A 26,414-nucleotide genomic window follows, 5' to 3' on the forward strand; every position below is an offset into this window, starting at 1 on the left:
CTACTGTAGCGTTGATATCAAGGCAGTGACGAAGAAACGCCGAAGCAAAGACGACAATGCGCGACACCGTGCGGCCCATCCCACACGAATTTCCGCCAGAATAGTTACACTTCAACGTTGCCATTTTAGATAGTTGGTTGCCTAAGTGACAGTAAGCAGCCGATTGTCATTACTTTTGTCCGTGATCGCACATATTTTAAAAAGGAATAGATATTGTGCTTAAATATGATCAAAACAGTTTTAAATAAATTAGCCCAGTCGTCAGGTACTTTTTGCCTAAAAATAATTCAAGGAGTTTTGATTTCTGGTGCATGGTGTAAGGTCAAGTGTCAAAAACAACATATTCATTTTGCGACCTCGAACTCCTTGTGGAAATTGTAAAAAAAATCGTGTTTTGTTGAAAAAATTGATTTTTGGCAAATATTTCGGTTCTCGTGCGTTTTAGGAAAAATATTCACCTATACAAAAATGAAGGGGACAAAATTCTCTTTAATTTATGTTCCATTCATTTTTGCTGTAAAGTTAATTGTTTCGATGCGGCGGCTCTGTAAATGTACCTAAGTACCTACTTTTCATCACTCCGCACACATTTCTGAAGGGCGCGTTTTCGTGGAGCCGTGGGCAAGCCGGTTGTACCAATTTGTTTTTAATATCGTATTATATTGTAGCTAGAATTTTAAATTCCCGACTAAGGTACTATTAAGTAAAAACTAGCATTTTTATTTGAATAATATTTTTTTTTAATCCGACCCCGACTTTTTCGCCGACACTACTTTCGCATCTGTTTAATATCTTTTCTGTGGTTAAAACTGCTTTCGTTTATTGGGCAATTAATTAATTAATTAATTAACCACTCATCCACATTTGATTCTATCGTCATAGTTGGAGAGGACATAGATTTGCTGGTTATACTGATGACATTAGGGGCTGCTCATCCCAACATATACTTTCTTAAACCCGGAAAAGGTAAAATGGTGCAAAAAATGTACTCTGTGCAAAGTCTACGACCACAAGACATAAAAGTGCGACAACATCTACTTGTTCTTCATGCGATCAGCGGCTGCGACACAACTTCCGCTATCTTTAAACAAGGGAAGGCAAAATTCATCACTGTCTTTAAGAAGAGTAAGCACTTAGAGCAGTACGTCCAAGTTTTTAATGACGAAAATGCTGAGCTTGAAGCTGTCGTTGAAGCAGGGCACCGTTTTCTTTTATCATTGCTAAACGGTGCTAAACCTTCGGACACATCGTTACCGTTGCTTTTTGGAATCAATAACTAAAAGCAAAACCAATCTCGCCTTATTACCACCTACCGAAGCAGCAGCGCGCCAGCATTCTTTGAGAACTTACCACCAAGTGCAACTTTGGCGCGGTAATGAAAAACCACCTACAAACTGGGGATGGAAAATAAATGACAGTGGACTACTTCTTCCAGTTACGACTTTGCAGGCCCCCCTCGCCTGAAAAACTGCTAAAATGCATTTCGTGTAAATGCAAAAAAGGCTGTGGACCGGCCTGTGGGTGCAGGAAAACTGGATTAAAATGTAGTAACATGTGGATGCATCAACGGTGACTCTTGCGATAATGCGCAACACTTGCTTTCTGAAAATGATGATGAAGAAGATGCAGCTTTGATAACAATTATGGGCCAAATAATAGAAGAATTGGATGACGAGCAAGAATGCGAATTTAATGAGGAGAGAAGTGACGAATCAGAACTTGAAGATATTGAAAAACCAGGACCATGGAGCAAGACAAAGCGAAGGAAACTCGATTAAATTCGCTTCGTGGATTAGGCCACAGAAAACTAACGAATCAGGAACTTGTACAATTGCGATAAAAAATAGTTAAATTTACAGACCCGCTACATCGAAACTATCAACTTTACAGCAAAAATGAATGAGATATAAATTAAAGAGAATTTAATCCCTTTCATTTTTGTATAGGTGAATATTTTTCCTAAAACACACGAGAACCAAAATATTTGGCAAAAATAAATTTTTTCAACAAAACACGAGTTTTTTTACAATTTCCACAGGGATTTCGAGGTCGCAAAATGAATATGTTGTATTTGACACTTTACCTTACACCATACATAAGAAATCAAAACTCCTTGAATTATTTTTAGGTAGAACAACTTTTATTGCTCTGACGACTGGACTAAATGATTGGATTTCAGTTCTTCTGTGCTGCTTTATTTTTTCAAGTAAAATCGAAGCACACCAAATATATGAATTATCAACATGACATGTTTTCAATTTTTATATCAGATTAAAATAAAAATAAAAAGCCTATTTTTTATACCTAAAAGTCTTATTTTTTTTAAGTAAAAGATAAAATAGACTAATGGTGGGTTTATGCAAGACCTTAACTTAACTTAATTTAATTTATGAGTTGCAACATAAGGATTTTACCAAGATGTTTGTGCAAGCATTTAATTTAACTTAAGAATTTAATTTAATTTAAGAGATAACCAACTTTTATCTCTTAAGATAAATTTTTACGTGAAAATCGAAGCGCTTACCTTCGGAAATACGAATAAATACGACACTAAACCGAGGATCGTATAGTCAACGTTGCAAACTGTAATGTTACTAAAAAGTTACTAGATATTTATGAAATTAAATAACTTGCATAAACCCATACATTAAAAAATAAATTAAATTGAATTAAAATTAATAAGTTTAAATTAAATTAAAATAACGTTGCATAAACCCACCATAAGTTAAAAAATTTGAAAGTGCACTTGGTGAGTGACAGAAGTGACTACTTTTTTCGCTCTCACACTCTTTTGCTCTATTCTTTTTGCTGCCATGTATTATATCGATAAGAATATAAGGTGTAGTACATATAAATTTAAAACAAGTCCATGATTCAATTAAAAAAGTTCTATGATAAGACAAGTAATACTCATACCCGAGCTCATTCCTGGACCCATTATTGCAGAAATTCATTGGCATCAGCAGAGAATTATAAAGCAATAACTGTCTTGCTTGTTTATTGTTGCCCTTCATTCAAAACAAAAATTTGTATTATGAAATTGGCATAAATGGCGAGAAAAAAGTAAAGTACTGTTTTAATTGCAGGTCATAGTAATTTAGACGATAGTACAAAATTAGAATTAATAGATTTTAAAGATGATCCTCAGGATTTGTATAAAGAAGGTATGCTTTGGACCAAAGAAGATGGAGCTCCACCGGAAGGCTTTACACTGTACACTATGGAAAGTGGCGTAAGCGTGTTAAGAAGAAAACGACAACGTAACTTACAAAAATTAGGTAAGATGTCATTTCAAAATGCTTAATCCATTTCCAACTGTTGCATTTTGTTTAGGCATAGGGGGGTTTTTAGTGCGCGTTAGAGGAATACGGGGTAATCCAGATAATGATGATGTTGATACATTACCAGGGCAAAATTCTGGAGTGTTAGAATCGGCAAATTCGCAATCTTTACATGAAGGTGAAAAGCCACGACGTAAACCAGTTCGGAGAAAACCTAAAAGTAAACTCACCGAGAGTTTTCCTTCGTACTTACAAGAAGCGTTTTTTGGAAAGGAATTATTACAAAGTACCAAAGAGATGGATAGTACTAGTGATAGTGATGACGATTCTTCAAAAACTCACTCGGATAAAGACAGGGTAATTCAACTGTCTCAGGTAGGTCTCGCTTGCTTCTTTAGAAATTACATGGCATAGATAAATCATTTTTAGGAAGAAGTAAAACCTGCAGCTCTGGTAAAAAAATCAAAAGCGTCAAAATCTTATTATGGACAAGAACCAAGTGCATTTATAAGTAAAGTGATTAAAGATGCACTTAAAGAAGAACCTGAAAGTGATACTGAGGTTCTTAAGGATGTTTTAGCTTTACCGGGTGATTTATTAGACACAGACCTGGTCAATACAATTATGAGCGAAGATAATCAAGATTTGAAACATGTTGGAAACTTGGATTCATTACCAGGTATGGTTAGAACCTTGTTTCATGAGATAAGTTTTTCTTTGCAGGTTCCAATATTCCTGACTCAGAAATTAGTGAATCTTTAGAAAGTACAACTAACTCTAAAGATACGAAAGACGAATTAACCGATATCTTGGGCTCACATTTCAATATCGAATCAATTCCAAATATAAATAGTAAAGATGTGGAAGATATATTTAAGGTAGACATAAACATTACACGGTGCAAATATATCAATTTTTTTGTACAGAATGTATTAACTGACGAATCACAAGAGTCTCAAGAAAGTTCGGCATTTCCAATCTCGAATGCTAACACTTTTCCTTCTGATATAACTCAGCCTTTAATGCATCAACTTTCTGCACCTATAAGACCCAATACGTTACCAACTGTTAATCAGAATAGTCTAAACTCTCCGGTTAGTTTTCCTTCTCAATCTCCTTATCATTCGGAGTACAGCAAGTAAGTTACAAAGTAGATATTTGTTATGGAATATTTCTAATGTTGTCTTTTTCAAAACTAATTAGCAGCCCACAGTTTAGTCCGGCATTTTCGGAACCGCCAAGTCCTTGGGTTACACTAAATGAAACTGCTGAAATTGATACGCCTATTACAAATATTCCTTCTACTTATAACCAGCGTTCTGCTGAAAAAATGAAAGCCGACGAAGGCTTGGGTTCCGGCGCCACGATCTCCGCTGTACTTTATGCAAACATGAATCACCCGGAATGGAAAACTGACTATCCACTTTGGAATGATCGCTACAAACAAATAATTAAGAAATGGAGGACGTTAAGTACCGAACAAAAAGCACCTTATCTACAGCAAGCTAGAGATAACAGATCAGCACTTCGTATGAAAAAGCAGCAACAGGTAAGTGCTAGCGGTTTTCATTCAAGGTTAATATTAATACAAGTCAAATGAAACACTTTTATTTTACTTGCATGAAAAACCTTGTTATGTTACGCATCAATCATTAGTTCCATGCGCTGTTACTAATGCTTTCCATAAAAAGTACTTCTGATATCCCATGGAATTGCAGAATCTCAATCAAATACAATTTGTTACAGCAAAACAAATCATGCCCTCTTTTGTGATTTTCTCAAATAAAGGGAAATTCGATAATGCGATGTAAAATAACAGTTTTTGATAATTTTGTGAAATGAATCGATTGTTTTATTCATCAATTACTTGATCATCAATATACATGCAGAGAGATTTTTTAAGAGAATGGATCACACCAAATGTTGTATCGGATTTTAGGGAACCTAAATAGCGCTGTATGCCGTTTGATATTTTGAAATTTATTTTATTTTAATCTGAAGCAAAAAAGAGAATGCTCTCAGCGTCCCTCAAATTTTTTAAAACATTACCCCAATTACTATTCTACCAATTTACCATTAACATTTCTTTTTTCTTGTGGATGTTTTAGCATTTATGACTTTTACTGTCATTTGTGAATATTGATGCTATTACAGTTAACTCAATTCTCTCACATATTGATTTAAAACGACACAAAGTATTTTCTTAAAAGAAGATATGTGTGGCAAGGTTACATTGAAATTCATTATTAAATACCAGTTCTTGATTGCGGAATGTGTATTGACTTGTCTAGGTCCATGTCAGATGATTACAGACTCATAGGTAATGATAGTTATTTACCTGATTTATAGCATATAGATACACAGTCCGGCAAAGATGTACGAGTATGATGTTTTTGAAATGACTGGTATCAAATATCTTAATATATTAATACATGAAACTCGCATACTATTTGCATTTGCGTAACGCGAGGCACGGAAAAGAGCGCCATCTACACGGCCCGGTGACACCCCCCCCCCTCCACTCCTCTTCAAAAATCCTAAATGGTAACCCTATATTTGTGACACATCGTTGGAAAGCTACTGAAAAATGCTTTCCAGTGGTACCAATAAAGTCACAATTTAACATAAAATTTAATAATTAACAAAAAAAAACTAAATGTTGACATTGAGGGATTTATTGGCCATGAACTTCAACCTGAGCTGCTTCATTAGGCAATCTTGGTTGCTTTCTTTGTTTATTGATAACAGATCCCGTTTCTTCGAATTTTGCGACCAAATCTTAAACATAGCCATGACTTATGCTTCCGGGATGTCTCTCATTAAACGTTCTAGCTGTTCTAAATGATCGATTTTCGGAGCCATAAATGAATATTATTTCCACACGTTCAGCTGTAAGTCAATAAAAAAAGAAAGCAACTAAGATTGCTTAATGAAGCAGGTCAGGATGAAGTTCTTGGCCAATTGAATTGAAGAGATGGGAATTTCCTTAGATCAGTTTCGAGCATTCTGCCGGCTACTCCGAATTAGGTTTTCCTGCAGTTTTCCTAGTTCGTAAGGTAAATACCGGAGTAGCATAGAACAACTTAGGACCTTATGCTGAGGCACCTCTAAAAAGCATTATGCGGGTCATTCTGTAATTGGGCGTAAGCCTGTTGAGGGCCTAGAACAAGAGGGACAATAAATAAATAAATAAATGAACTCGGTAATTGGCTAATTGAAAAATCACTGAAAACATACAGGTTGAACCAAAAGAACTTTGTTTTGTTGTAGTTTGTTAAAGTGGGACTGCTATTTTATGGGACCTTACAATGTTATGAAAATTAATTCAATAGAAATATATCCGTTTTTTGTGAAATTTGAAAACTGATTCATTTTAGGACAACTAATTTAGGCAAAGTATTATATACTTCTTTTGGGAAGTAATTAGCAGCCAATTGTTTCATAATCTTTGAGATTTAGAATGCGTGTTTCATTATATTCGTAATCGATACACTTATGCCTTATTTCCATTTGCGTTGTATGCATACAAATTATATGATGGAACGAGCATTCTTTTTATGCTGATATATATGTTACTTTGTGAAGATTAAAACAATGCTTGGCAATATGCTACCTTTAGCAAGCTATACCATTATTTTAATTCATTACTAACTACTGTGCATTTATGTCATGTGTGCTTGTCATTAGTGTTGTCTCTCATTAGAGTGTTTGTGTCTTTCATCACCGTTTCACAGATCAACAAGGAGAGCACCAGCTCACCAATAGTGACCAAAGTGATTGCAACCTCAGTTAGCAGCATTCCCTCAACCCAGGCTTCCGTCGTGGCTCCAGTCTCAGAGGTGTGCACTCACCAGTCGAAGTCTACTTCGTCACTAACCACTGCTTCCACTAACACTGTATCTGTATCTCCACCAATTCCACCACGTCCAGTGTCATTACCGTCGTCACCCTCCACACAGCAACAGTTCACTGTACGCGGTCACTTTATGGGTCCAGATGATCATTGCGGATCTGCCCCTAATGTGACCGTAAATCCCTTATATCAGCATGGAACCGAACCCGAAACACCAACCTTAGCCCCGTCTCTTTTACCAACTGCTCCGCAGCTGTCTTTGGCTGCAGATCAGCAAATTCGTGTTCTTACCCCTTCAGAAATTATGCGTACTCTTCCTTCCCTCAGTCAAGAAACTTATGAACCTCAACCGCTGGTGAGAATTAACTCAATGTGTCGAAAGCTTATATATGTTGAAATATTATATTCTAAATGTGTTTGGGACATGTGTCTATTTTATTCAGTCAGTGTTGTAAACATATTGAGTTTTATTAAAATGTTTTCCAACATTAGCATGGGAAATTTTTTAACAGTTGGGTTTTTGTTAGTTTTATATCTACATATATCCTTTCCTCCTTTATTTTACACAGATGCAGCAGCAATGAAAGTTCTTTTGAGGAACCATCCACAAAATAACTTTGATTGTAGATTGTTCTTATACTTTGCTATTGCATGTGTTTGTATGCTATTTGCCTTTCAAAATGCATGCTTCGAATTCTTTTTTGTTCTGAAGTAAAAGTATTTAGGTGCTTGATGCGAATTGTAAGCTTATTCCTTTTATTATAAAAATGGTTTCCTATATTTAATTTTTTAATCTTAATTTGTTTTTTATATTATATAACTTATCCCTCTACATTCAAAAACATACATTCAGACCCAAGAAAGACACAAAAAGGAGAAGTTGCTTTTCTGAGTAGTAGGTACATCAGCATTAAACTGACGTTGATGTCAAGCTCATTGTTGTGAATTATTTCAGTTAAAGATAACTATTAGGGGTCAATATTACACTCTAAATGACATTTTCCCATTTTTGCTCGTCTTTTTGTTTATAACAACATATTCCAAGAGTTTCCGCCCCGGGGGACTATAATTTTTGGGTTCAGCGGATTTTTTACATAAAATACACTTGGCTTTATTGAGTGAAGTGATGACATCCAACCCAAACCGTAATTTGATTGGACTGTACCTTTAATCTAAAATTTTCATGTGCGAACAATTTTCAAAAATTTATTACTTATTTGAATATAACTGGTTCGTTTGCATCACTTATCAAGGAGTTCCTAAATTTCCTTTCAACCAAATCAAGTATAACTCTCGCCAGGAAAGATTGCCGGTCACAGCACACCTTGTGTCGATTTACAATCTTTGTTTTTATTAAGATGCGAGCGACTTCTGGAATAGGATGGTGCTAATGTTGAACAAAAAGTCTTTTCGCTCAACATTGACACGATACTATCCCGGAAGTCGCTAGCACCTTACGAGAAACAGAGATTGTACATCGGGATCAAATGTTCTGTGACCGGCAATCTTTCCTGGCGAGAGTTATAGAAAGTTTATTCCAACTAAACAACGTTTACAAAGGTATAAATTTTTTTAACTTGAAATCGTACAAATGTGCCCATTACCACATGTATAATATATGTTACTAACCAATCCTATTTGGTTAATTTAGTTCAGGATAGTAGTAAAATAATTCTTGAGTAAACATAGATTTTGCTATTTCTGTTATTTTTTACTTATTTTTAAGTAGTAACAGAACTGTGACTTTGCAATTATAAGTAACATCTATTTTTAATCACCAATTATTTTACTATCCTGAAGTAAATTAAACAGAGTGGTTAGTTTACATAGTAACCAACGAATTTGTTATTATGTATTACTAGAAATATTGAGTTTACACTTTATCCAACTCATGTGGATAGTTTGTGAACTAGGTAAAAATTCTGGTTCATTTATATAATTTTCTTGTGGTTTGTACTTTGGCGATAAATCTTGTATACTTTATAGACTAACTGGATAGTACGAGTATACAAACCAACCAATATTCATAGCTATTTTAGTGAAATGATGATTTTCCATCAAAATAACCATACATTTGGATAGTTTACATACTATCCAGCTAGTTATAAACTAGGCGAGTAAACCTATCTGTAATATAGACAAAACCACCAGATTAAATAGTATCAAATTTTAGTACGCAATCAAGAATTTTAAAATCACAATTCTGTTCCTTAATAATTAATTCGTCATTCAGGAAAAGATAGGGTCTGTTACAGACAAACATAATTTGAAAGGTTTTACACATCGCTTGACATGACGTCATACTCACTCACTCACACGGAAGTCACACATTCAAGAATAGGACCCTTAAACTGCGTAGAATGAAACGGATTTTTATTTTTTATCGAGCCAATTCAAACCTATCAAATTGTTATTTTTCTTAATTTTGAAACATTCTTTTTGCGTCGATAGAGGGCGAGTTCGCTTACTAATTATGCACTGAAGAATACAGTTCATTTTTTTTACTTATTATAAATAATTCTATTATTGCATTCATTTGTTCATCAGGGAGCAACTTGTGTACTATTAATTAGTATAAATTTGAATTAATAAGTAATTTTTTCTATTTCTAACACATTTTGTACCATTGTGAATAAGCTGGGGCATGTTTTGCATTAAGTAGTAAACAGTTACTAACGTTAAATTACAAAGTGGCACTGTACTAATAGTTGCAATGTCTATTACCAGGATCAAGAAAAAATTACGCAACAACAAAAAACTGCTCGAGAGGCAGAGCAGGAAAGACAGTGGAAACAATTGCAGGCTTTACGTCAGCAACAAGCCCAACAACAACAGCACGTTCTACATGAACACAGGACTCAAGGTAATTATTTTCAATATCCTGCACTAGCGTAGATTATAGTGGTAATTCAGACAGAGTTAGTGTATAGTGCGTTCAACTCTCCATTGCATACGCGCTATTGTGAACCTAAATGCTTATTTTACAAATAATGTTATCCTTTTTCTTCATTATAGGATTGTCAGTTGAATTGAGAAAGGTCATTCTGCACTAATATACTTTCTTTTTCCTAAAACGCGTAAAAAACTTGGTCTTTGGGTATACAGTTATTATGTGGTGAGAAAGTGTCTGGTACACCATGTCGGCATGTTCAGTATTCGAAAACGGGACAGTGAAAGTGTACGAATGAATCATGTACAACACTTAAAAAATTCAGCGCATATTAGCGGAAAAATGGATTTGAAGTTGAATGTATATTGGTGGCGCCCAAACACATCTTGACTTCGTAGCTCTCATGTCAGTAGACGTAGCGCGCGAAATTCTCCGTGATGATTGCTCTGGTTCGTTGTATATGTTACATTTTGCTGGATTTATTTATACCATAAATGACATGCGAAAGGAGTTCAAAACAGAATAAAACTTGTTTTGTATCATGTTGTGAAAGCACCAGCGTTAGTACTCCCAACAAAATATTCGTAACAGTTTCCAGTGACTGGGAAAAGAAAAGGGGTTTGAAGCTGTCACTCGGGATGTGCCTAAATCAAAATCATTGTTTTTCTGTTGTGAATAGTTATTTACATAAAAGTCAGGAAAATGATACATTACTGGCGAGGAAATATTGAAGTGCAAGGCCTCTTTGGGGCCGAGTACTTTAATTTCCGAGTCAGGTAATGTCATTTTACTGATGAGTTTTGTATTAAATTTTACCTGAAATGGTATTTTAATATACTTCAATTTTTATATAGAACTTTTGATTAATGTCAATCTGTCAATGATGACAGGAGTCATTATAGACATTTGGAAATGTCACAAATGCGGCCGGTAAAGTCACGGTGCGGCCGGTAAAGTGACAGGTGCGGTCAGTAAAGTGACAAGCGGACAAGGAAACGTAGTCTGCTTTGCCTCTGTCATGGAAACTAAAATTTCCTGACAGAAAGTAGGCATGAAAATCAAGGTTTCAGGACGATTTTGGGTAATAGCTATTTATATATCAAGAGAGCAAAGTATATAATTTCCTCCCGCCGTCAAGTTTGCGACCCGACGCGAAGCGGAGGGTCGTAATTGGCCAAGGGGGGAAATTATACTTTGCTCTCATGGTATATATCTGGTTTTATTTTCGCGTTCATCAATTCGACCATTAAATCGTTTTCGTTATTAAAAAAACAGAGTAGCTACCTTAACGACGTAACGAGATACTTAGTTACAAGACATCAATTTATCCGCGATCGCCCATTTTCATCTAGAAACCCGCTGTCAATACTAACAATTGATAAGTAATTTCCATGGTTATTTCCAAGTTTTCAAATGTGCACTTAAAGTGACCTGAGTAGTTTGGAAATCTTTTAATAGCGACAAAAGCGATTTAGATTTGCAAAATATTCTTCCTGATGTCAAAAAAGGAGCCAATGCCGCAAGGTTATCCTAGAAATACCAACAAAAGTGCTTACAAGTTTATTCGGTGCACAATCAATGATGCCCAAAGAAAACTGAGAGGAAGACGAATTAAATTTTAGTCAATATATTTTTACGAACTTCGTAAGGTAGGTACCTAATTATCTTTGTTTGGGCTTCTCTTAAGTATTCGATGTTAAAAGCCACCTTAGCCGCGAAAAAAAATATGGACATCAAATACCCAAAATTAACTGAAACGCCAGAATGTAGGTTACAGACCCTTTTTTTTTTACGTTTCCATGGAAATTACTTTACCCCCATAGGGAATTTTTGATTACTTTACGTGTCATAAAAAGTAAACGCACATTTTGCTCCCGCAAATGTGGGTGCAAAATCTGGTTTTTGGTAGAGAGATTACACTCTTGGATCTTTGACATTAACAGCTAATGATTGTTCGGCAGTTTAGTTGGCAACAGAAGCTACCACCTTACAAAATTCAATATTCGTTTTATTTTTCAGCGTAATATCGCCCATTCTTGGCATCTGTCTAAAACAGAATAGAAACGTTACCCACAGGGAGAGTGATTACGTCACTTTGCTGACAGCAGGCTGGCAGTCGTTTAACGCCTCTCTCGTATTATTCAAATTTATTACAGTTTATTTGTTTATTTATTCGCTAATTTGTTAATAACAATTGATAGCATTAAACACAAGCGAACTATAATAGTTTATTAGTGTAATAAAAAAAAATTATCTCGATTTAAAACTTTTGATAATACCCAATTTATCCTCGCCATCAGTTTCGTAAGCATGCCCTGTTTCACCATAAGTGTCATACTGCATTTGGAGAGTTGAACGCGCCATAGCAGATTTGACCTATACTTAATATTACATCACAAAGCAATGAATTTTCAAAAGTATATGTAAGTTTTTCATTTTAGTCTCATAGTATCATTGTTAATATGTGAGGTAATCGTTTACACAGATATAATAAAACCATCTTTTATCTAAAAAATTGAGGTTAACGGTATATATATTTTGTTGTATGAAAAATTAGAAATGAAATAATATAATTCTACTCGGAAAGCAATTATGTGTAATCAAACATTATTAAGCCTTATTATGGATACAAATTGTAGGAGTACTATTATTGAATAGGTTCATACATATTGCGAGTGAGTTACGAAACTGTCAATTACATTGTACTAAACACAATGGTAAAATACCAAATGCATACCAGCCATGTACAGGGTGCGGCAAAACGAGCAGTTCAGCGCAATTCGTTCTTTATTTTTGTTGTAAAAAGTGCGATCGCAGTTTAATTTCCTGGTTCTACTCTTACTTAACCTTTTTAAAGTAAGATCATTGGGGTAAATACAAGGTTGATTTCTGAGTTAAATTTAATTGTTTCATCATTACAATAGTTCTTAAAAACAAAGCTTTCTATCATTCTGATTATTTTTTAGCTATAGCCAATGTTCAGAGATCATTATCGGACGGCAGTGTACAATCGGTAACTGAACAAGTAGGTGTACTTCAGTCTGCTTCACAACCAGTGAGCCCCGCACCTCCATCGCCAGTTGCATCTTCTCATTTATATCCCATCAATGCAAAACCCAATCAAATTTCTTCTTTACCATCACCCTCGTCTCAAATACTTCCCCAATCACTTAATCCGACACCTGTAAATGCATTATCAGATAAAAATGTTCCAAAATCCTCAATTAATTCCTCGCTGAATGAGCGCGTGAATCCAAAGACACCATTTACTACACCTCACACTGATCTACAGGCTTATTCTCAGACACGAACTAGTGAAGGGCCAGATATTAATCGCCAATTAAGAGATCTTTTGCAAAGGCAGCAATTTAAAAAATTGGATCAGCAAGTTCTTCCTGGGAAAGGTCAGCAAAGAATATGGCCTCCAAATGAATCGAATCAAGAAAATGATCAAAGTCAAAATAGCAGTACGGGAGATGCTACATTTCGACATCCTCTTCCGCCTGGATTCGCCAGGCCACGAGCCGCTGCTACTGCTGGGGTTGTATTGAGACAACCTGCTAATTTGGTTGGGTTACGATTACAGGGTCTTGATCCTCGTTTGCAAAATGTTGAGTTTCGTATGCGTTACTTACTTCAGCAACAGGTACGATTCATAAAATAATGTGGGCAATTAATAATTAAACAGTTACAGCAACGTGGTATAGTGCCCATGAACATTCATCAACAGTTTCAATCAGCCACACCACGTTTTCCTCAGCAAACTGTTACTGCAGTTCAAAATGCAGAGCAATATGAGCATATTCAGAAGCAGACACAATTACAAGACAGGGTTCCAAAGACCGATGTGTCTAGGGCTAATAATCGAAATGTACAGCAACTATTAAACAAATCGCAACCGATTTCTAATGCAACGGTAACAGAGAAGACCGGTACTGATCAAGAAATTCCAGATAACGTTACTGCGGAATTGGAAAAATTAGAGCAAGAAACGGGAACAATAGCGGAATTACAAGGTGTTAATGATATATTTGGTGGTTTGGGGGAAGATGATGATGAATTGTTAGGTATGTACTTTAGTGAATAAAAATGAATTTTTAAATGATTTTTTAGCGGAAATGGGAGCCGATTTTAACATCTTGGAATACGCTGATCCAGAATTAGATACGTTAGGGGATGGAGAAAAGACGAACATTCTCGATAGTCTTGATTTGGTGGAACATGAACCTGTAAAAGCAGAAAAGAGAGTTCAAAAAGTTGTCAGGTAAAAAGATTTCTTATTTTAATTTCTTAATCCTATTGTTTGAATATAGTGTCCCTTCGAAAATGCCATCAACTGAAGGACAAGCAGCCAATACTTTACCGAAACCTCCAATAACAACTACTATAAATCAGGCTGTGGTGCATCCTGAAAAATTACCCAGACTTTTACCTCCACCTTTAGTGGTCTCTCAACAACAAGCTGCAGATACCCAACCGAAACCAACAACATCAATTGCTCTTACTGCTCAACAACAAATACATCAACAAATGCTACATCAGGTAGGAATGAGATTTCTTTTTTTGTTTTTGAGATTACATCATACCATAACAGGTTCAGCAAGCAGCTTCTATGGGTAGGCCTATGTCTTTGGGAACTAAATTAATGTCACCAGAAGGCATAATAGGAGTGGTTACAGCGAATAATAATGTATCTCTTACTTTTCCCGCTAATTATGCACAAAGAATAATTACTTCACATATGCAATGTAAGTTCGTATTGAAGTTTCAACTTTAGTTTATATTAAAGTTTCTGATTTACCTAGTGCAAAATCAAAAGTTACAAATGCGAATAGCCAATGTAGGTCCAGGACCAAGGATGGTTGCAATGCCAGCCGGAACGTCTGTACAGGGATCTATTCAGAATGCTATACTAGCAGGGCTAACAACGTCCAGGTTAGGTGTTGGTCAAAAACCAATACAACAACAGCAACAGCCACCTCCTCCGCCGCCCCCTCCTCCACCGTATCCAGGTCCACCACCACCGTATCCAGGATCTACAAGTCAGGTATGCACATTATTAATGCATGAACTGTAGCGTAATGAGAATGTGGATGTGGTTTTGATTTATGTACACCATGTTTTCAAATGTTCGATCAAACGACAAAACTCCTTTTGGATGCTTTTCCGATAATATGAGGTAGACTGTATAATTCCCAGCAAAAATATGAGATGGCGATAAGACATTGACGTCACCCTAACTATGTCTAAAACTAAAAGATTTTCAAAATGGAGTACTTATGGGATTTATAAAATAACTAGAAATCAAACAAAAAATTCAAATCTATCAATTGAGTTTCTATTCAGCATTCGGTACACATAATCAATGCCTTTTGTAGTTATGCAGTGTGACACAACGAACACCTCAATTTTGAGTTTTAGGAAGACACAAAGTCCTTACTCTTACCGCACTTAAGAATATAATTATAACCACAGTTTAGTTGAGCTGCGTCCTTTACATGTAGTAAGTGACAATATTCAATTCATTGTCTTCATCAATGCAATATTGTTTTGAATAAACGTCTCTGGTCGGTTGATAAATTGGGCACTTAAAAAAGAAGTGTATAAGATTTTCGTTTTTGTTACGATTACATACCTGGCATTTGTTTATATTGTCTAAGTCTTTAGTGTGGGCCTCAAATTAAGTACTCTTACCATTCGCATTGGCAAACGTGAAATTCCACAGCCTTCAGCTCAACCATTTAAGCTAAACAGTCCCGCATCTTTCATCAAAGTTATAACCATTTTTCTCCTTTTGTTGGTATAATCATCGGGTGAGATCCTGGTTGCTTGTACGTTGTAACCTGCAATTATCTAATTGGTTTAGTTGCCTAATGCGAGCATTAAAGTCATCTAAAACAACCCACTTATAATCATCGTATGCATATGATAAATCACTTACAAAAGTCATATAGTAATTTGGTAGCATGCAGTCTATTCTGTATTCGAAATGGGAAGTTAGCGAAAGTTAGGACAAACAGACTCGAAACCGTTGATCCCATATAATTTAATTAAGTGTAAAAAAGGAAAACACAACAGACAATCCCAACAATTTTATCAAGGACTAATTAAGTAGGCATTTGTTAGTTTTACTGCCCCGTTTTTAGGGGGTTTTCATTAATGTAGACAGTTTGTGCACATCCTTTCACTGTAAGTTAATTATATATGCTCTCCTCAATTTTTACCTTCATCTTGTAGAGAACACCTGAAGATGACGTCAAGTCGAAACATGTAATGTCTGTGTCTTCCTTTTTTACAGTTAATTAAATTATATGGGCTTATATACACAGCCGAGAACAGAGATTTCAAGGTAAACATATTTATGGCCGTTTGCACTGCCAAATTTAAGCGGGCCTAACTTAAGCGTAGCTTAAATTCCATGGCAACCATTGTCTCAATAATCGTTGCCATGGATTTTAAGCTACGCTTAAGCAAAACTCCGCTTAAATTTGTCATTGCCAACGGCCATTAGTGATACACATATCCATAAATTAGTGTGGCTTATTACTTTAAAATATTGCCGTCTGGCACACCTTCAAGGTATAGGCTACATATTGCAACAAATTCCAGGACTCGAGGAGCATTTCCCGCAGTAGTGGGTCTGGACAGGTGGACGGACGGACGGACAAAACGCAAACAATAGCAAATTTTTGTTAATTCTTAAAAAATGCGCTAAAAATGGTAAGGGATAGTCGAAAGACGACATCCAAGTTTCGCATAAACTATTTAGTACAATGTTCCTAGTATCCACGCCCATCTTAATCAAGTTATTAAAACCTGAGATATTTCATGGGATCTGTGACTGAAGCGCTGTTAAAAGCTAATTCTAATAATTTTTCAGCTTTATTATCCCAGTACCCCCATTTTCTATCCACAAGCAATTTCTCGCAATCTATCTTGTTTATGTAGACTTATTCCTTCAGTTTTTTTTAAGCATATAACTTCTTGCTTGTCCTTCCATGAATCAAACTTCACCATTACTCTCTTATCCTTTCCTAGAACGAGCACTTCTTGCGGTTTAGCTGACACTTTTAATTTCCCCTGGAAAAGGTCTTCCCCTATTTTTTTTTTCATTGCCAGGGCACGCAGGGAGACTTTTGATAACTATATTGTTCTTCTTATCTAGTTTTTCTCGCCATTGTAATTTATGCTCAAGGGATTCGATCTTCTCTTCTAAGGAGTTGATAGTCTGTTGCCATTTTTGTTTATTTTTCTTCATCTCTTCCAGCATTTTTGTCAGATCCTCCTCCCATTGTGCGTTTTGAGCTCATATTAATTTTAGTTCTGAGATCACACTATCCTTTTTATATTTTTTCTATACTGCCTGTTGATATCGTACCTGTATTATCAGATGAGGTACCCAAGGGCTTTCTTTTGTAATTAGTTGTAATACTATTGCTTCCCTGACGATTATCCATAAAATTTAGTTGCTTATCAACCAAGCGCAATTTGCACTATAGTACAGCGGAGAGCCGGCGCTTACTCGCTTATTTGAGGTAGTTTTTTTTCGGAGTAGAAAGAATTGGGACCCACACCATTTTGTTGAGAAATGTTTGAACCTTCAGAATCCCGTTTCACGACATTTTCCGGTGACCCTGACAATAGTTATAGGCCGCTAAAGTTGAACTTTACTCATTTTCGCGCGCGCGACTAGACCACCGAAAGTATTTATTTTCTCAGCAACTAAGCGATATACATCAATAATTTCTTTTGTAAAATGAAAGTATATTTATAGCAGCATCTAAAGCATTCATATTTACGTACCTTGTTATGCACAGTTTTTAGAAAAATGACCGTCAACTTCCAAAATTCGTGTAGCAGATGAAAAGTGCGCACTTTGAACCATCATAACTTTTTATTTCACGATATCGATTTCCAATATTAATAACTCATTCAATGCTCCAAAGCATTGTGATTATTTTATTTTCTATAACATTACCGTGAATTTTTCATAATAAAAAAGTTACGGTCATTTAAGTAAAAACCTACCGACCTCGCCGAGTCGGGAATCGCGAGTGAGACGAAGAGGGAAGGATAGTCAGCAGCGTTCACGCAACAAGGAGCGATGCGTAAAAGGTTCTACTTTACTAAGAAATTTTTCTCCGAATACCAAAACTAGCCATATAGGTATAGGAGTTCGGTCTGGACCGGCAAAGAGGACGGTTGTCCCTGGCGAGTTCTGTGTTTACTTTGTTTACTTTACCTCTTTAGTAAGTAAATTTTGAACTCCAGGAGGACCCGGGCGTAAATGCGGCTGAAGCCCAAGCTGAATTTGTCTTTATAAAAAAGACAATAACTCAAATTAAACGCGTGATCTTAATTTAATTAAATTGTGGCAAAACAGTGTACAAACCAAATCAACAGGATGACAGGGCGAAAAGCTAAGTACTTGGGTTAAGGTTATAATTTAATTTAAATCAAATTGATTGATTGATAGATAGGTAGAAAAATGATAGAATAGAGACGCAGGCCACGGGGGACAATTTACCAGGTAGTCTAACTAGATAAACGAGACGTCAGAATATCGCGGGTTACCAATACACATGGGCGTGAAATATTAGAATTAGACCCTTTTGAAAGGAAACATAAACCTGTCAATCGGCAAAATACAAACACCCTAACCCATAAAGCAGGCTATTTAAATTCTCAAGTTGACGACATTTTTAGCGCATTTTTGAAAAAAATACGCTATTATATTCGTTATGGCTGGCAGGCCGGCTGTCCGCGTGAGATCTCCACAACTACAATAGCTAGAGACTTCAAATTTTCACTAAAAGCTTTCTGTTATAGTGTAGATGTGCAGGCACTAGTCTATTTTGAGTTAGATTACTTGTGAGATCGATAATTGAAGAAAATAATTTCGATATGGGTTTCGGAGGTGCTATAATTTTACCATTAGATAGCGCTACCAGTATAAAAGCTTATTATTTACTTTGTGACTTGTTTTACAAAATGAAGACGTACCCTCAATTGAAATTAAATAAAATTAATTATTTAACGCAGCCAAAATTACTCGTGAGATCGATAATTTTAAACTTCGCTAATAAAATACTGACCTGCATTACCAAAAATGCGCTTTAATCATGCATATGCTGATTTGAACTTGTTTTTTGTATAATGGGGAAACGCTTAGGTCAATAATAGTGCATTCCGAGGGCTGGCAAGTTTTTGTGCGGGTAGAATTACATCGTTTTCAAACAAATTCATTCTACGGGATAAATAAGACGTCTGTTCCCTTTGATCGACCCAATTAATCTGAATTTCACTTCACGGCTACCTTCCAACACACATAATACAGGGCGGCTAAGTTAGACTAGACTGCATGGGCACGTCTCACTGGGGCAAATCATAACTCAATTCAATTATCTCTTTCAGCATTCTCTTTCAGCGTTCACTTTTCACTGTTCAAGTACTTTCTCTTAACGAGTAGCAACAGAGAGCAAACAGCATGACCGAATAAGTACACACAAACGAGCACATCCTATAGTGCGTCTTGCCTTTTTAATAATATTTGGCACCTCAACAAAGGAAATTCTAAGCAATTGTGCTTTAAGATCATGGACTGCCTGTTTGAAGCGATTGGGCATCAACTGAGGGGATTCCCAGTGACATCAGAACCTCACAGGAAATTAACCAAAAGGATTAGAGAAGAAACCAACGCATACATCAGGGAAAACCTGGAGGATTTGTACCCACAGTTGATAGGAAACGTAGTGGAACTAGAACCCCGGTATGAACAATATGCCAATATGGAGGAAAAGATCGAAGTATACCTCAGGGACCACAGAAAGCAGAGATTCTGGGGAGGATACGAGTCACTGGTGGCGGCGCGGCGGCCAATACATACAACAGCCAGACAGTGGTATACGAGGAAGGAGGGGGGAGGCATGTTATAGAACCAAGAGCAACAACGGGAGCCACAGGTCACTGCCACCTAGCATACAGATTAGGGAGTAGCAATGTCCGGAACCACTATGACAGCGTGATGCGGGGAGAAAACACGATAGAAGAGGAAGAGGAGGAATACCGACGAACGCGATTGCTAGACGAATACGAAGAAGCGAGAGGAGCCGCTGCCCCTAAGGAATACAGTCTTAGTATGGTGTCCGGAAAGAGTGCCTCGCAGCGGAGAAGAGAAAACCAGGATAGGAGCCAAGATATAGAAGGAGACAGCAGCATGAGGATAGCCACGTGGAATGTGCAAGGGGCAAGCGACCCAAGGAAAAGGCAGCTAATTGACGATGAATTAAGGAAACAAGGAATAGATGTAGCCAGTCTACAAGAAACCAAACTAGCAAGTGGGATGGCAGCGACAAGGAACTACGACTGGTGGATAGGTGGAGGGAAGAAGGAGAGAACCAGCAGGGGTACGGCAATCCTAATCCAGAAGTGACGAGGCATTGAGGTGGAGAAATTTGAAGAAAAAAGCGAGAGTATATCCAGCACAAGCGACCAATTACAACTACCGTCACTACTGGCGTACGCGGACCACCTACTCGTAATCGCGGGTAAGTTAGAAGACATTGAGGACTTCGTCCAAACCAGCGAGGTATACCTGAATATGGTCGACTCACAAATAAACAACGAAAAGAGCTACATGGTGATGAGGGACCCAAGAAGCAACACCCAGTACAAAGAAGGAGACAAGATCGCAATAGCCGGGAAGGAGATAACTATGAAGCACAAGATTAAATAACTGGGAGCATACATAAGCAGCACAATACAGTGAAAGACAGAATAACCAACACATTCAGAATCACACATGGAATTCGGAACTTCATACGAGAGAAGAAAATACCACACAGCTTGAAAATGATGATTTATAACACGATCATAGCACCGACAATCTTATACGGAGTTAACACCTCAGCGCTAACAAGAAGTAACAGACTAACTTTGAGGAGGGCGGAGCGAAAGGCACTCAGGATACTGATGGAAAACAGCAACCCTACAAGAAAGCAGATAAGGGAATTACTAGAGGAAAAGACGATCACCAGGAGACTGAAGATGAGGCAGATGAGATACTGGGGACATATAAACAGGAGGAACAAAGACCATATCCTACGGGCATGGAACACCACCATAGACCAAACAGTAACGGCCTCGGGGATTCCCATGGATAGAAGGGAAGAGTGGAGCAGAGACAAGCATCAAATGAAGAAAGAAAGCAGAAGAATAATGGAGGTGGAGGAAGAATCAGACATAAGCACCAGTAGCCAAGAGGAGGAGGAAGAGGGGGCAGAGGACAATAAAAAGGGGAAGAACAGGGGAGAAAAACAGGGAAGGGAACGATACCAAAGGATAGGAACATCGGAAACAAATGAACGCCCGGAGAAGAAGCTATCACTAGAAAGCAGAGTTCCCTCTAAGGCAGAATACCAGTGGCGAAGCTGTGGCCGTACCCGTTCGGGTCGGATAACACCCAGTTAGCCCCCTCCCCCCACAACCCCCCCAATCCACAAACTCCACCACATTGTTTGGCATATGTCGCGGCCCAGCGCGATGGCAACAAAGTAGTGGTGAAACGTCCCTGTTAGTGCCTACCAGGGACGCATCCTCACGACAGTTGACTAAATCCTGGGAGAGGCGGCGACGCCAGGCATATGTCAAAGTTTCAAGTTTCAATACCAAAACTAGCCATATAGGCCGTTTACAAATGCATTCCGCGGAGTTGCATTGTAAAATCTCAAACAATTCATTAACTCCATGTATATCAGCTCATTGGTGAAATATACAAGGTGTTACATATAAGTATGTAAAAAATTTGGGTGGTAACTGGTAAAGGGGACAAAAACAAGCATTTTTTCCAAAAAAACCGAAGGTCCAACGTATTTTGTTTAGGAGCCACCCTCAAAAAAGAGGTAAAGTTTCCATTTCTCCTTTAATTTTTTTGTCAGCAACCATATAACAGTTACAGAGACTGGTGGTAAGTCTTTGAATAGGTTTTGCTGTATGCCCTTTCCGGTTTTGCAAATAATTTTTCAAAATTCCTACTACAAAAGGGCACACCCCTAAATAGGGGTGCGAAAAAAATGATGATTTCGACGAAATTCGGTATCTGGTGGTTTTTGAATATAAAAATCAAGGATCTGAAATTAGTTTTTGAAAATTCGAATAAACTGACTTTAACAACCTAAGTACATGCTGATAATCCTAAGTAAGTCCCGGTATCTACCATTCAATATTTGTATGCCGTTTTTGAATTCTTCATCAACGAGCTACAATACCATCCTAACCATCGTCTAGTGAAATCAAAAAACAAGCCTGAATCTTTGGACAAAATCATACCGTTGTCACTGCTGATCTTGCAATATACAGCCCAGCATAAGAGATACCTATTGTGGAGTAACCCCCAAAATTTACAGGGAAAGGTAGGTACCTATTTGTACCTATATATTTCACCAAAGAACTGAGATACATGGAGTTAATGAATTGTTTGAGATTTTACAATGCAACTCGGAGGAATGCATTTGTAAACGGCCTATATGGCTAGTTTTGGTATTCGGAGAGAAATTTCGTACTAAAGTAGAACTTCTTACGCATTGCTCCTTGTTGCGCGAACGCTGCTGACTATCCTTCCCTTTCCGTCTCACTCGCGACTCCCGACTTGGCGAGGTCGGTAGGTTTTTACTTAAATGACCGTAACTTTTTTATTATGAAAAATTCACGGTAATGTTTTAGAAAATAAAATAATCACAATGCTTCGGAGCATCGAATGAGCTATAAATATTGGAAATCGATATCGTGAAATAAAAAGTTATGATAGTTCAAAGTGCGCACTTTTCATCTGCTACACGAATTTTGGAAGTTGACGGTCATTTTTCTAAAATCTGTGCATAATAAGATACGTAAATATGAATGCTTTAGTTTCTGCTATAAATGTACTTTCATTTACAAAAGGAATTATTGATGTATATCGCTTAGTTGCTGAGAAAATAAATACTTTCAGTGGTCTAGTCGCGCGCGCGAAAATAGTAAAGGTCAACTTTAGCGGCCTATAACTTTTGTCAGGATCACGGGAAAATGTCGTAAAGCGAGATTCTGAAGGTTCAAACATTTCTGAATAAAATGGCGTTGGCTCCAATTGTTTCTACTCTGAAAAAATTTTTGAACGATTTCATGGGTCTCTCTGCTGATGTATTGTTATCAAGGGTATATACAACAAGACCTTGAGAAATAGTCGACTATTTTGATTGCATCTAAGAGTCGAATTCAGAGTCCTTCCTAGTTTCAAACTCACACTCAACTAGTTAGCCACTCATTTCTAACTCAAGTTAGTGCGAATCCTGCTCATTCTCACTTTTGGTATTCAGAGAAGATCTGTAATGAGTGACTAATTTGAGTGGGGTTTTAGTATGGAATCTGTCAAAAATATTGTTAGGGGAACGATTGGTAGTGGAAATTTGACCAAGTAACTAACAAACCGCTCTGGAAACGCTAACTTCAGCATAAACAGATATTTAATTTGAACTTATTTCTGACGTTTTCGCAAATCTTCGGTTTTTGTGTCTTCTTATTAGTTTATGTTATTGGGGTTATTAATTTTGTTACTGTTAATATTGTTCTTATCGTCATAACTATGAACGCCAATAAAAAACCATTTATGACCGGAGATGAGAAGATTTTTAGCATTGGAAATGCTTATGTTTTGTATGGGTTTGAAGTTACTGGTTAGTCGAGCAGAAAAGAAGACAATTGGTGTTGCATCAAGTGATGATTGACCCGTACTTGACTGCAATTGGTAGATTCAGGAAAAGTCGCGGATACTGTCGATACGGTAGGTACTTACTTAACAGTGCGCAAGGGTTTTGTTAATTCGAATCTAAATTTATCGCACATCGCCCGTGATGGTATTACACGCATGTTACGACACGAGCAAGCTTGCGAGCGAGTGGAGCAAGTGATACTTGTACAGTTATTATTTCCAATGCCTCCGATGGTTGCAAGGATTGCGAAATCTGTGAATTTTTTTAAAGAAATTGTGACCCGGTATATTAACATCGTCGAATGTAAGAAGACCGATGCTGTGTCCGTGTCACAACGAAAAAAGGTCTGGCAGACAATCGTGTCCTTACTTACTAAGATAATGTCTATAACAACACACTTAAAAACTACTTTGCAATAAAATATTCTAACAAACACAGGAAACACATTTGGCATAACCAAGTTATTTTAAATTAAAATTCGTTCACCCAACAGAAATAGTTAAGCCACTCCTACAAAATTTGGACCAATGTAAGCAGCAACCAGTTTTACAACCACAAAATTATAAAAAGCGGAAAATTTGAAAAATCAAATTGAAATGTCACTTGCTCAAGACTAATTATGGCGCTATCTCTCTGAACATAACTCGTGGCAAAAATAGTAAAACCTGCAAACTGTTAAATACATGTAAATATGCAACATAAAAACACTGTTTATATTGAGAAAAGTACAAAAAAGTATTATTACAGCAGCACAAAGTTTTGAAATTACAAGTGCACTTAAATATAAACAAAGGTACATAACAATTTAAATCCTGTATCGCTTCACACGGATTCGGACTCCGTTGATGTCGAGTCATCTCCCACATGAATTACTAATGGCTCCACTACGATAGTCATCTTTAGAATACACCGACGAGTCTTTATAAAGACTATTTTGTGTGAATAAAGGAGATTAATGGCAAATTGACGCAAGTAAAGATGTAAAAACGTAAAAACCGGCAGAAACGCAATAGGCAAGATGACAGATGACAGATTACCCAATTCGGCCAATTCGCTTTACAAGTGTGATTGTGGCTTCAAAAATTACACCAATAACAATGTCGTATTCAAATGTGGCGGTAATTGTTGAGGATGGGCTTAACTATTTCTGTTGGGTGAACGAAGTATAGTGACACTTAAGGGTAGTCCAAAGCTGACTTACATCGTACTCATCTCTTACTCACTAGTTAGTAAGATTTTAGTCACTCATTCAGTCTAATTTGTTTCTGAATACCAATGTCAGAGTTTAGGTTGAAATTAGTAGGATCTGAGTGTGAGTTTGAAATTAGGAAGGGCTCTGAATTTGGCTCTAAATTTCGATTGTATTTTATAATAATTGAACGAGACATTTTAATTTTGGTGTAACAATAATCTCTGATTTTATTAACGCCTAAATTCTGTCGAGTCAAATTAATAAATACAAGGGAACCGAAGTTGAAAAAATTTTATTTACAAGACCTTCCCCATAAAATTGTAATTGAGTTTATTTGAACGGCGACATGTTTCGGCTAAAAGTCATCATCAGGCCATGAACAACGGTAGAGAAAATCGGTTAAACCGGAACAATTTAAACATCACAATTCCCCAAAAGGGGGAAGAGGACGACGCAAATAAGAGATCTAATGTCCTGACGGGAACAGCAGACCGAAAAGTACAAAAGGAATCAATGCAAACTGGACATAATTAAGTTAAACTAACGACAAAGAATAACACATAAGTGTATAAAACATAATTAATGCCAATCACCACTAGGTGATGGCTTCAGAAAAACGGAACAATTATACAAAACTCAATTAAGTAAATTGCTTGTCATTTACTTAAACAAGATCACACAAACATTGGAGAAGAAAGATGTATCATGAATAGAAGCAAGTGTAAAAGTAAAAATGATGAAAAGAATGTTTAATTTAATTGATTTGCATTTAGTAGAGGGTGCTACTGTTAAAATTTCAGTAAGATCGGTTCATAAATAAGAAAGTTACTTCTGCGCATGCGTATCTCCTCCATTTGCAGGTCCTTTTTAAGAACATGCACAAAAAACTACTAAAGTAAATAAGTTCAATATCAAGTGGCAAATTTCCCATCCAAATTTTAAAAAATCTGTTTTTTTTTAAATGCCAACAACCTCTAAAATAATATGAATAAGTAAGAATGTTCAAACTTTCTAATGGCGAAGGCTAACTTCACGCTAATATTATTATTTTCAAACCCACAATTAACAAACTAGATAAAATAGCCAATAATCAGCAGCAAACGATTCCATCAAAAACAAAACTTTGCTAATTTTGGGATACCCTTCGTTATCCAACATGAAATCATTTTTCACGCATAATGTTAACTAAACAACACATATTGTAAAGAGTGTCTAATAAATAATTAAAAATAATACATAGCAAGGTTTGGTACTCGTAGGAAACAACATCTAGACAGACAGTTCAAGCAATAGGAAAGACATTTGAATGTCATATTTTATACAAAATTATAAGAAATCATAGCTGGTTTGTCAGAATTCCAGAATCGTATACATTTAAGACAAAAGTGTATATGTGCATGCCCCAAATGTCACACAAAGTTAACACACTAACTTTGGATTAGTAAACTGCTAA

General features: G+C 36.6%; 1 protein-coding gene across 6 annotated transcripts in view; it reads left to right on the forward strand.

Moving 5' to 3' along the window:
• The window catches only part of LOC116163282 (histone-lysine N-methyltransferase 2C-like), a 73,640-nt gene that overhangs the window by 11,823 nt on the left and 35,403 nt on the right, over window positions 1-26,414 (forward strand). For 4 of the 6 annotated variants that reach the window (XM_031477154.1, XM_031477159.1, XM_031477156.1 and 1 more), the window contains exons 11-24: window positions 3,087-3,278; window positions 3,334-3,656; window positions 3,711-3,960; window positions 4,005-4,159; window positions 4,208-4,419; window positions 4,485-4,830; window positions 7,016-7,120; window positions 9,862-9,997; window positions 12,991-13,670; window positions 13,713-14,091; window positions 14,138-14,288; window positions 14,338-14,566; window positions 14,619-14,772; window positions 14,830-15,071. In XM_031477154.1, coding sequence (XP_031333014.1) covers window positions 3,087-3,278; window positions 3,334-3,656; window positions 3,711-3,960; window positions 4,005-4,159; window positions 4,208-4,419; window positions 4,485-4,830; window positions 7,016-7,120; window positions 9,862-9,997; window positions 12,991-13,670; window positions 13,713-14,091; window positions 14,138-14,288; window positions 14,338-14,566; window positions 14,619-14,772; window positions 14,830-15,071 — 3,554 coding nt within the window. The remainder of the gene's footprint in view (window positions 1-3,086; window positions 3,279-3,333; window positions 3,657-3,710; window positions 3,961-4,004; window positions 4,160-4,207; window positions 4,420-4,484; window positions 4,831-7,015; window positions 7,121-9,861; window positions 9,998-12,990; window positions 13,671-13,712; window positions 14,092-14,137; window positions 14,289-14,337; window positions 14,567-14,618; window positions 14,773-14,829; window positions 15,072-26,414) is intronic. The other 2 variants (XM_031477155.1, XM_031477158.1) reach the window with 2 other exon arrangements.

This window comes from Photinus pyralis, unplaced genomic scaffold (genome assembly GCF_008802855.1).
Source record: "Photinus pyralis isolate 1611_PpyrPB1 unplaced genomic scaffold, Ppyr1.3 Ppyr1.4_LG2, whole genome shotgun sequence".
NCBI classification, from domain to species: Eukaryota; Metazoa; Arthropoda; class Insecta; order Coleoptera; family Lampyridae; genus Photinus; species Photinus pyralis.